The sequence below is a fragment of the Dipteris shenzhenensis genome, chromosome 2, assembly GCF_047967505.1.
Source record: "Dipteris shenzhenensis isolate YYH24624 ecotype China chromosome 2, Dip_SZ_1.0, whole genome shotgun sequence".
NCBI lineage: Eukaryota > Viridiplantae > Streptophyta > Polypodiopsida > Gleicheniales > Dipteridaceae > Dipteris > Dipteris shenzhenensis.
The window spans coordinates 64,150,259-64,162,654 of NC_141597.1; the positions used below are offsets into that span (position 1 = coordinate 64,150,259).

General features: G+C 44.2%; 1 protein-coding gene across 1 annotated transcript in view; it reads left to right on the forward strand.

Annotated features, from left to right (window-relative positions):
- Positions 1 to 939: 939 nt before the first annotated feature.
- LOC147905165 (putative protein phosphatase 2C 46) overlaps positions 940 to 12,396 on the forward strand; it is a 36,193-nt gene continuing 24,736 nt past the window's right edge. The window contains exons 1-2 of the mRNA XM_087390764.1: positions 940 to 1,558; positions 11,300 to 11,658. Coding sequence (XP_087246890.1) covers positions 1,267 to 1,558; positions 11,300 to 11,658 — 651 coding nt within the window. The 5' untranslated portion in view covers positions 940 to 1,266. The remainder of the gene's footprint in view (positions 1,559 to 11,299; positions 11,659 to 12,396) is intronic.

A 12,396-nucleotide genomic window follows, 5' to 3' on the forward strand; every position in this document is an offset into this window, starting at 1 on the left:
GATAATGGGGATGATAGGATTCGATGGGATAGTGATTATCTACTAGTGGACAATTTGCTCTTTTGACAAAGGTGAACTCATTAGTTTCACTTTGAATTGCAAGTTGGCGAATGTTGATGTTGACTTAACCTAACTTAAGAATGGTTTGAATGCAAGATGCAAGGGAAAATAGTGACTGGTTAGGAGCACATGCTCACATGGATGGGGTGAGAGCGATCACAAGAGTTGGGTGGTAAGTATTCCATTGGCTAGGAAGTATCTACCAATGGAATTGCTTCCTTTTCTAGAAACTATTTAGTCCCTAGGGACACAATATTTAAAAGTTAATGCTGCTGTGGTTGAACAATGTAAGGTGGTGATTGTTGGCCCAGGAGCAAAGGAGGGAATGTGCTCATGGAACTGGAAGGCATGTTTGTATGGGAAGGGGTAACACTAATGATCATCACTATTATGCTCATAGAACTAGGTAGATAATTGAGTCCATTGGGTTAAGAGGAGGTCCCCATGGGAAGAAATGTGCTCATGGAATTGGAAGGCATGTTTGTGTGGGAAGGGGTAACATTAACGATCATCACATCCCTACCGTACTTTATGCTCCTAGAACAAGGTAGATAATTGAGTTCATTGGGTTAAGAGGAGGTCCCCATGGGAAGGATTTTTTGTTCCTCATGATGGTTGCCAGACGAAGGGGAGCGCATCCCTCTGGATTTGCAAAATTTGAAACGAGGCCATCACGGATTTCTGGCTGCCATTGCTTTTTTCGGGTGGGCTACTACAAGAAACCCAGCCTCGCGAATGGGTTCAAATCTCTGGTAGACTCTGTTGCTGCGAAAGTTGTGGGGCAGTTTGGTGGGGGTTGAGAGTAACTATGTATCTTAGGGTGAGTTAATGGATTTGTCAAGTGAATGTGAAACGTGCCGGCCGGGAAACGGAGGCAGGCCACCGGCAAAATCTCAAACGCCGGCGGGACGGAATTCTCATCTGCTGTCCCTGCAATTCTTTATCCTTGCCTTAAACCTTTCCCTTCCTCGAGTTCCCAGAATCTCCAGATCTGTCTTCTCCCCTTTTGTGAGAAAGATTACTCTCTGATCCTGGCTTCTTAGATCCTTCGGATTAGCCCTCGCACTCCCACACGCGTCGTGATGGTCAGTCGTATTTCCCCACAAATCATCGCCCTGAAAACCCATGTTGCATCTCAAAAGAAGTGATGGTGGCCTGTCAAGGAGGTTGTAAATCATTTGCCGGAGGATTTGGTTGAGATGAGGGATGCCATCGTGGCTGACGTATTTATTGGTTTCGTGCTGGCGGCCCGTGGAGAATTATGTATGTGGGCGCAGGGATGTGGCTGATTGTGAAGATGCTTTACTTTCATACACAGATATGGGGAGTCACGCCTATGGTGAATTTTCGATGGCTGTAGTACAGGCGAATCAGTTGTTGGAAGACCGGAGTCAGGTCGAATCAGGGTCCTTTGGCACTTTTGTTGGTATATACGATGGCCACGGTGGGCCAGAGGCCTCTAAGTTCATTAACGACAATCTGTACTTGCACTTAATGAGTAAGAACTTTGCGTCATTTGGATCGGTTTTTGAAATTCTTGTTGCGGAGCGCTACTTAGGATTTTGTTTTCGCCCCTACTTCCCTGGACGACAACGCCGAGGGCAATTGTGTGTTAGTAGCCTTGCGAAGCCTAATGCAGTATGCTTTATACACAAACTTTCTGGAAAATATAAGAGATTTCTTAAAGAGCTCATGAGAATACGGGGTATATAGTGAGTCTTTTAATTTAGTTGAAACTCACTAGAGAGTGACATTGACGTATCTCAATCTATTCTCTGGGGCACCTCGTTACCTTGTGTCCATTTTGGGGTTGTATTGCACCTTGTGATTGCTCATTCGACACACGATAGTTTATTTTCTGCACAGTTTTCAGGCCAGCCTTGCACAGCATTAGGAATTTACTCGCCTGAAATGAAGAGTCATTGACTCCTTAATTAACTTCTTCTTCAAGGTCTTTGTTTGATAGTCATTCAATGGCTACCAAATGTATTACATCTTTTTCAGATGTTTTTAAACATCCAGTGGTAGTCTGCAGCTTTCATGCTGTTTGTGCCTGCCTGGCTCGCTTTCATGCTGTTTGTGCTTTCCTTGCTCTCTTTTTGTTGGATGTAAGACGTCTATGACATATGAAGGTCTCTCCTGTGTTCATAGATGCTTTTTGTCCTGAATTGTTCCGATTTCTGATAGATAGATAGAGAGAGAGAGAGAGAGAGAGAGAGAGAGATCACATAGGACTTGAGTCTGTGTGAGTCTGCACGTGCACATACATGGGATCTTTCTATCGTTTGCTTTTGACCTGGGGAGGGAGGGGCGCTCTTTCTGTCGTTTGCTTTTGCCCGATATTTTAAAACTGTTTCAGGAGCAATGGCTATGACTTTTGAGGGACATATCTATATGTGATGTGATGTGCGTGCGTGTGTATGTGTGCGTGTGTGTGTGTCCCACTACCACAAAAAAAAAAAGTGTCTCCCACTGTGTGCAACCAGTGTACTTCATGGCCCCCCAAGAGGACTCTCTCTGGATCCTAAACCTTGGGCTGCCAACTGAAAGCATGCGTTGAGAATGTCAATACCATTTTAAGATATCATGCTTGGCAATGTATTTGGATAAATCGTAATGGGCTGGTGGTTTTTCGAATTGCTTTGGCAAAGCCATGCATTTATTGAACGTGGATGTAAATTGAAGGGTGGAGGGTTGGGAATAGCAATTTGAAAGGTTGCATGTATTGTCTAAATGGGGTCTTGTGAGAGGTAGTATGCCCAGCAACATACTGGCTGCAATATATCAGGATAATTCAAGCATTTCATTTTGCGCCACATGTACAGACAAAGTTGTTGGTTTGTTTGCCAAGTTGGACTGTTTTGCATGTTGAGTGTGACCCTAGGGCTATTCCATTTTGCACCACATGTAGAGAAAGTTGTTGGTTTGTTTGCCAAGCTAGACCTTTTTGCATAGCGCTATAATGAGTCAATGTGAGGTATATTTTAGACACATGTAATATTATACAGTGTAAACAGAGGGAGTATAGTATACAGAGGTACTTTGTATTTGGTCCCTTGTAAAGTATGTATATAGTGAGGTTTGCACACATCAGACCCTTCATTAATGAGGCAATTTAATATGTCAGGGGGTTAAAGAATTATGGTAACGTGTATTTGGCCTTCAACATAGGTGACATGATCAGTAACCATTCCAGAATTGATATGATGCCCTAGGGTTGAGTTTAGTAGGATGCTCCTGGAGGTTATAAGCTGCTGTAACCTGTTTTTGCCTATTGTGGCCACCAGTGGTAACTCGTGGATTTTGCATAGCCTCTTTGCCTATTGGAGGTATTTATCTGAATATAGAATTATCAAATATAGTTGAATTCATACGATTTATACTCACCACCCTTGTTACATCTCAAGGCTGTGACATATGTTTCTAGCTTCTTGTCAGTGTGTGCGTTAAACAGTTATGACATATGACCTTTTGCTCCAAAAGTAGATATGTCTTTCTATTTTGTTGTCAATTAAACTAAGGGTACGACAATCTGTCATCAAATCTTCTTCTAGAGATGCATCTTTAAGGCTTGCACAAAATGTTGGTCAATGAAACTAAGGGTACGACAATCTGTCTTCTAGAGATGCATCTTTAAGGCTTGCACAAAATGTTGGCATTGCCTTGTGCTTACTTCTTTCCACATGATTTTGGGCAAGGGTACAGTTTTTCTCCTGTAAAGTTTCTCTCTCAGGCCTCATGTCTCTTGTAGATTTGAATATGTTTGTGTGAACATTTTGAAGAATGTCACTGCTCGACCAAAACATCGAAGATTTTTCTCCAACGCAATTGGATTCACACACACGATTTTGGAATATATATGTGATAAGCCTTCTATTGTGTTTGATTTTACAAGTGAACTATGACTTTCAAGATTCAAGAGTCCAATCTTTCTATACCCCCAAGTGCTCAATAAGAATCTGGATTTGGTGATTGGCATCAGTGCTTGTCGAATAGTGTGGATGACTTGAGGTTGAATAGTATGCCTAATTTGATGCCTTTTGCCACAATTTCTTAGGATTCTCAGAATTCCTGGTAATGCATCTTTTCTTAAATGGACATTCATGTGCTCTTCTAATATTTCTCTAACTACAACAACTTTTGTGTCATATGTGGCCCATAGAGAGCATCCCTTATTCTGTTAGAAATTACCCAACAGAGGGTACGCACAGCGGAAGACTGATAGAATAGCCCAGGAGCTCACACAGTGTGCGTGTAGGGTGTGGAATCACAAACTTCTTAACTTATGTGCATAGATGTGCAAGCCAGTAAATAGACAATGCTCAGGGACAAATATAGAAGCAACACTTTATATTTCCGTCCGTCCAGAAACTAGGACAGGATACAATACCAAAAGGTTCTTCAACTACAAGCTTGGCACTTCTAGATCTCTGAGCCCGTGTGCTCCACCTTGAGCATATGTAGACTCTCTGTCTAGATTCCTTCCACCTTGCTGTCCGGAAGCCGGCCTAGGTGGGCAGCACTTTGAGCTCAGTCTGCAGCCCTATTTCAGCCTCCTTCTCCTCCTGTGCGTAGGTCCATGTTGAGATATCGAGCTCCACTCGCGATATGCCAGGGTGACTGTTGTGCATTTATGTCACCGACTTGTTAGCTGGAGATGCGGTTGGTACACCGCCCACGAATAATAGCTGGATGACAGCTATCCTTATCTATACTAGTTCGTGGCTCAGTTAGTATGCCACCTTAGTTAGTTGAGTTTGGTTTGAGACCCACATATAGGGTTCTTCTATTTCTTTGTATTAGAGTTCTTTTGGCTTTCACAACTAAGAAGAGGAAAACTGTTTTCAGCCTCCACCTTTGTGTGTATTCCCCCATTGTGCTTGTGAGAAAGCCTCAAGTGAGACTCCTTCCCTCTCTCCCACTATCTTCACATGGTATCAGAGCCTTGTTCGTGGTAAGGAGCTCAAGAAAGCAAGCCAAGTTCGTGGTGTCCTGGTAAGAGGACCAGTGTTGCTTTCCTATTTCGAGTTTGGGAGCAAATCTCTGCAGGTAGCACAGCCAGAAGTGCAAGAGTGCACTGTCTCAGATTGAGACGCCCTTCGCGGTGTGGCGAGAGCGCAGTATATGCTGCGGGGTCATTTCGGGGCCCGTTTTGGAGACGGAAGTTCTCTGCAGGCACTCAGAAAAAGACCTTGTTTTTTGCTGTGCGACCACTGCGCGGCTAGTCGGTGGAAAGGTGCCGCAGAAATTGCATCGTATGCCTTTGTGCAGAGATATTGGGAGTTGCAGATTCATGCTTGTTGCCTGTTGATGCAAAATCGTCACTAGGAAGTGACTGTGTGGTGAAATACCACTTTCGTCAGTTTTGCAGTTGTGCCCGTGTGAGGCAAAAGCTGTGTTTTTTTGCAGTGATAGAATATTTTGCAGTGTTCTGTAATGGCATCTGATTCTCTTTCACAGATTGTCACTGAAAAGCTTGACAAGAACAACTTCCAGGCATGGAAGTTTAGAATGACGAATTTCTTGATGGGAAAAGGCTATTGGGAGTTCATTACAGGAAATGAAGAAGAACCTGTTCTTCCTAATGTTCCCAGTCAACAGGAAATGCAGGCATCCAAAGGATGGCATGAGAGAGCCAGGAAAGTTATGTACTGGCTGTCTATCAGTATTTCGGACTCCATGATTGTGCATATTCAGGATGCAAATACGCCAAAGAAGGCATGGGATACTTTGGCAAAAATGTACAGCACAAATACGTAAGCCAGGAAAATGCAACTCAAACAGGAGTTGCACAATGTGCAGAGAGAAAATTTGAGCATAAATGATTACCACATGAAAGTGAAGAAAATTGCAGATGCACTTGCTTCCATTGGGTCGCCAGTGGATGATGACGATTTGGTTTTTGTGACCTTGAATGGTCTAGGAAAGGATTATGCACAATTTCGGACATCCATTGCCGTCCGTGAAAAATTTTCAGATTTTGAGGAGTTGATTGCTCTTCTAATTTCTGAAGAGCAGAGAAATGGGGGTGTATCTTCTTCAGCAGGAACTTCAAAAGAAACTGTCTTCTACTCAAATGCTGGCAGAGGTAGAGGCAGAGGTAGAGCAAGCCGATCTGCAGGCCGTGGTAGAAATCAGAATATGCAGCAAACGCAAGAAAACCAGTCCTATGCAGGAGGACGTGGTAACTCTAGAGGCAGGGGGAGCCAAAGAGGCCGTGGTGGATGGCAGAGAAGCCAAAATGCAAACAGCAATGTTGAATGCTACTATTGTGGCAAAATGGGTCATATGGCTAAGGACTGCTACAAAAAGCAGAATGACATTATGAATGAAAAATTGCAGCAACGCAATTATGCATCTTCTAGCAGGCAGGGTGATGACAGAAATGAGCATCCATTTATGGTGCAGCATATGATCAATTCTGTGACAAGTGCAGAAGAACAAAATGATGTGTGGTATGTTGACTCAGGTGCGTCAAACCACATGACAGGTCATGCAGAATGGATTCAAGATGCAAGGAAAATGAAAAAGCCAGGATTTGTGGAGACTGGTGATGATACTGCACATCCTATTGTGCAGATTGGCAAAATTCCTTTGTCTATGCAGGATGGAAAAAAGAAATACTTGTCTGATGTATTTCATGTCCCGAACATCACCAAGAGCCTGGTTTCTGTTGGTCAGATGGTTGAGCAGGGCTTGCAGGTCAGATTTAATCCTCATGGATGCTTTGTTGAGGATATGAAAAATAATGGTCGCTTGATAGCAAAAGGAAAGAAGAAAGGCATGATGTATACGTTGGATGCGGACATGCCTGAATTGAGTGCAGCAATGTTTGCACATGGGACCGGTGTAGTTGCAGATATTGAAATCTGGCACAAACGCATTGGTCATGTTAATATACAGCGACTTAAATCAATGCAAGCCCAAAATATTGTTGCAGGATTGCCTAAATTCAAGGTTGTAGAAATGCACAAGGTTTGTGAAGCCTGTCAGTTTGGGAAACAGGTAAGGAAACCTTTTCCTAGGCATGTTCAAGAGAGTAAAAAGCCATTGGAATTAATCCACTCTGATGTGTGGACTACAAAAGCTGCATCTATTGGAGGCTGTCACTATTTTGTCACATTTATTGATGACTTCAGCAGGAAACTGTGGGTGTATTTTATGAAAAAGAAAAGTGAAGTGTTTGGGCACTTCAAAGCTTTCAAAGCTATGGTTGAAAAAGAAACAGGCGTGCAAATAAAATGCCTAAGGTCAGATGGAGGGGGAGAGTACCTCTCAAATGAGTTTGCAAGGTTGTTGCAGGAGCATGGTATAAAGCAGCAATATTCATGCAGTCATACCCCACAGCAAATGGAATTGCAGAAAGAAAAAACATGCATATTGGAGAGGTATCTCGGGCTATGCTAAATGAAAAAGATCTACCAGATTATTATTGGGCTGAAGCAGTTGCTACAGCAGTCTATATAATGAACAGGACTCCCACTGCAGCAATACATGGCATGACGCCAGAGGAGATGTATACTGGTAGAAAACCAGATATTTCTCATTTGAAGATTTTTGGTTGCATTGCCTATGTCCATGTGTCAGATGAGTTGAGGTCCAAGTTGGATCCAAAAGCTGAGAAGTGTGTCTTTATTGGTTATTCTCTGCAGCAGAAAGGGTATAGATGCTATAACCCTTCTACACGTAAGTTCACAGTGAGCAGAGATGTTGTTTTTGATGAAATGAGCAGCTGGTATAAACCAGTAAATATGATGATTGATGTAGATGCACAAAATGGTAATGCTGCACAAAATTCACAGCAGCAATCACAAAATATCAGTGGACCTGCAGTGTCATCTAGCAGTGGTTCACATACTTCGCCATGGACAGGCAGATTGAGATCAGGAGAATCTCCTCAAAGCAATGCAGAGAGTGGTACGCAGGTATCACAAAAAGGAAAAGAGAAGGTAGATCAGTCCATGTTTGATGTGAATGCAGGTCACTGTTGTGTGGATGGTGAATCCAGTGGCTCAGAACAGAGCATTGATGATGAGTTGGGTATTCCTTCCGTTGTTACACCTGGAGTAAGGAAGACCAGGGATGTTTTGAGAGCACCTGGAAGTGAGCCTATTTTGCGTAGGTCTAACAGGGTTAGGTATCCTGTGGATAGGCTGAAATATGATGGATTTACAGCCATTCACTATGCCTATATGGTCAAAGTGATACAGGAACCAGAACCCACTTCTTTTGAGCAAGCCATGGGAAATGAAAAATGGAAGAAAGTCATGGATGAAGAAATGGATGCCTTGGATGCTAATGCTACATGGGAATTGGTGCCTTTGCCTAAAGGCAAGAATGCAATTGGCTGTAAGTGGGTTTATAAGATCAAGCACAATGCAGATGGTTCTGTGAATAGATACAAGGCAAGATTAGTTGTCAAGGGGTATGCACAGACATATGGCATTGATTATGAAGAAACTTTCAGTCCAGTTGCAAGGATGGCAACCGTAAGAGCAGCCATTGCTATGGCTGCATCAAAGGGATGGTCTTTACATCAGATGGATGTAAAGAATGACTTCTTGCATGGTGATTTGCAAGAAGAGGTCTTTATGGAGCAGCCAGCAGGTTATGTTCATGCTACTCATCCTGAGTTTGTTTGCAGGTTGAAGAAAGCCTTGTATGGCTTGAAGCAAGCACCTAGAGCATGGTCTGACAAGATAGGACAGTATCTTGTCACTATTGGCTTTCAGATTTCCAAGGCAGATTTCTCTCTATGTGAGAAAAACAGAGAAAGGGATTATGCTGCTGGTCATTCATGTTGATGATTTGATCATCACAGGTGATAGTGATGAAGATATCCTTCATGTGAAAATGCTATTGAGGCAGAAGTTTGAGATGAAGGATTTGGGAGAGCTGCGTTATTTCTTGGGCATTGAGGTGATTAGATCACCAAGTGGGATACAGCTCTTGCAGAGGCAGTATGGATTGGACATGCTGTCCAAATATGGGATGACAGGCTGTAAGCCTATTTCAGTTCCTTTGGAGCAGAATGTGAAGCTGAGCACAGATGCAGGTGAGCTTCTGGAAGACCCTACTATGTACAGACGCATAGTAGGAAGTTTGATTTACATGACTATTACCAGGCCAGATTTGAGCTATGCTGTTGGGTTGGTAAGTCAGTTTATGCAGGCTCCAAGGAAACCGCATCTGGATGCGGCTAGACGCATACTCAGGTATGTGAAGTCCACATTGCAGTATGGACTATTTTATGAGGCTGGGGTTCAGATACAGTTGCATGGATACACTGATGCTGATTGGGCTGGTAGTATTTCTGATAGACAATCTACCAGTGGATATGTGTTCTCTTTTCGGAGTGCTGCAGTCACTTGGAGCAGCAAGGGAAACAGTCTACAGTTGCCTTGTCGAGCACAGAGGCTGAGTACAGGGGTGCAGCAATGGCTGCATGTGAGGTAGCTTGGTTGCATAAGCTACTCTATGATATGCATCAGTCTACAGATGGGCCGGTTGTCATTTATTGTGACAACATGAGCAGTATACACTTGGTAAAGAACCCAGTCTTTCATGCTAGAACAAAGCACATTGAGGTGCATTATCACTATGTGCGGGAGAAGGTTTTACTAGGTCTTATTGATCTAGTTTATGTCAGCATAGAGGATCAGGTAGCTGACATATTCACGAAAGCATTGGGCGCAGAGAAGCTGTGCAAGTTCAGAGACCTGCTTGGTGTGCAGGATTTGGGATTGAGCTCGAGGGGGAGTGTTGAGATATCGAGCTCCACTCGCGATATGCCAGGGTGACTGTTGTGCATTTATGTCACCGACTTGTTAGCTGGAGATGCGGTTGGTACACCGCCCACGAATAATAGCTGGATGACAGCTATCCTTATCTATACTAGTTTGTGGCTCAGTTAGTATGCCACCTTAGTTAGTTGAGTTTGGTTTGAGACCCACATATAGGGTTCTTCTATTTCTTTGTATTAGAGTTCTTTTGGCTTTCACAACTAAGAAGAGGAAAACTGTTTTCAGCCTCCACCTTTGTGTGTATTCCCCCATTGTGCTTGTGAGAAAGCCTCAAGTGAGACTCCTTCCCTCTCTCCCACTATCTTCACAGTCCAAGGGTGGGCTAGGTGCTGCTGCTGTCTGCTCCTCTGCTCCCCAACTGCTGCTGCAAGTGATGTGGAATGAGGGCTCGGGGCCCTCCTTTTATAGGCCCCAAGGGGGCTGGCTAAAACCGATCAGCCTGCAGCAAACTGGCCGACCAGTCTGTGGCTGGTCCAGCCCTAGTAGGGCTCACAACCCGGGGTCTTTTGGGCCCACTCTTCTAGGGCCTTGGCCCTCCAATCAAGGCAAGGGCCCAGCCTATATAAAGGCAGGTCCCTGCCTCATGGCAGCCTCTTTTGCTGCTCCAATAGGCCTCATCCAGCTCCATACAGTTGCGTGCCACCTGTCCTGGGTCTGCACACCCTCCGTACTGCTCTATACAGTTGCGCGCCACCTGTCCCGGGTCTGCACACCCTCCGTACTGCTCTGTACAGTTGCGCCACCTGTCCCGGGTCTTCTCTAGATGTGCTGCCCAGATGACAGCCATGATGCTGTCCATGTGGCAGCCCCTTTCTCTCTTTTTCTGTGGGGTACTGCCCTAGGTCTCCCTCCCCCATGCTCTCCTCATATGGGGGCTTACAGATGGGGAGGTGACCATTCCAACACCCCCTCTCACCGACACATCCAGGCCCAATGCTAACACGTCGATGACGACTTTCTCTTCCTGGCTTTTCATCCAGTGGCTCCTGCTCCACCAGGTCTGGTTCCGCTTCCACACACCATCCTGGTACACAGGTCCATCTCTGGTAGCACCTCCTGGCACCACCTACTTCAGTCACGTTCCCGCCTTCGAACTTGAGCAATCCAGCCGTCATGATCTTCCAGTTGTCCCCCTCATAATGAGTGAACAACCTGGAGTCTTCCACGCACCATGCTCTGAGGGTCTGTTTCAACCCGTCCTTCCTTTGGCAAGGTCTGCAACCAATGAATATATCCAGATAACTTGGACCATGAACAAATGTTGTTGGATTGTTTCTCTCTTTGTTTCTGTCTACATTCCAAGATCAAATGTCTCAGGATGCCATGTTTTTGGCCAATTGCTAAAGAGAAATCTGTGTTTTATTATTTCTACTGTCTAAAGCTCTCTTTTCAAAAGCTTCGATCAAAATAAATAAGAAGACATTGCATGTTGGCAGGGTTTGCATCAGAGAAGGGAGGTATGTCTACAGATGTTCTTCAGATGGCCTTCAATGCCACAGAGGAGGGCTTTGAGTCTGTCGTTGTGCAGGCTTGGCCAACAAAACCACTGCTTGCTGCAGTGGGATCTTGTTGTTTGGTTGGAGTCATATGTGATGGGACACTTTATATTGCCAATCTTGGAGATTCTAGGGCTGTTTTAGGAAGGACAACAGGTTCAGTCACATCTGTGCAGCTCACCAGCGAGCACAATGTAGGAATTGAGGCCGTTCGGCAAGAACTCCAGGCCCTTCATCCCCATGATGCCCGTATTGTTATGATGAAACATGGTGTTTGGCGTGTAAAGGGCATCATACAGGTAGTCTTTTTCTGTCTTTGTTTGTAAACATTGTACATTTCAGAAGAAGCTATTCAAAAGGTATCATTGATTTAATGTGTAGCTATGCCATGAATAAACTGATGCATTCTTGTCAGAATCTAAAGTATTCGTTTACTACCGATCCCAAGTTGGATGTATGTTGCTTGGGTAGTTATGGTCCTGAAGTACTCTCTCGCATGCCTTATGTTGAGTTTGTGATGCTAATTGTATGTAAAAAGGTGAGTGTTGTTTTTGCTATATCTTGTTTCTTGAAATTGATGTGGTATTGACTATTCTTTTTGCCAACTACCCAATTTGATTTAATGGCGCGTTTAAACCTGGTCTGATAAAGCACACCGAGAATCATTGGTATATGAGTATAATTACTGTCACGGTTTGTTTTGCATCTGGCAATTGAGGGTGGTACTCCTGATGCATAGCTATATATCAAGGTTGACTGGGATCCCAGATCACCGGCAGCATGGGCACTGGCAATGGCATATTCATTCATGTGGAATTTCAGACTGACGAGATGGTGCAAGAATTGTGGATGGATAGTATGATCTGCTTTGAATATGGGCGAAATGGGACCCTGTTGCAAATTGTTAAACTGGTTATGACGCCTTATGCTTTAAGTGTTCACATTAAATGCTTGCTGTCACGCATGCATGGGCACGTGTGTATATATGTACACCCTGTGTGTGTGTGTCTGTGCGCACACACCTGGGCCCTCCCCTT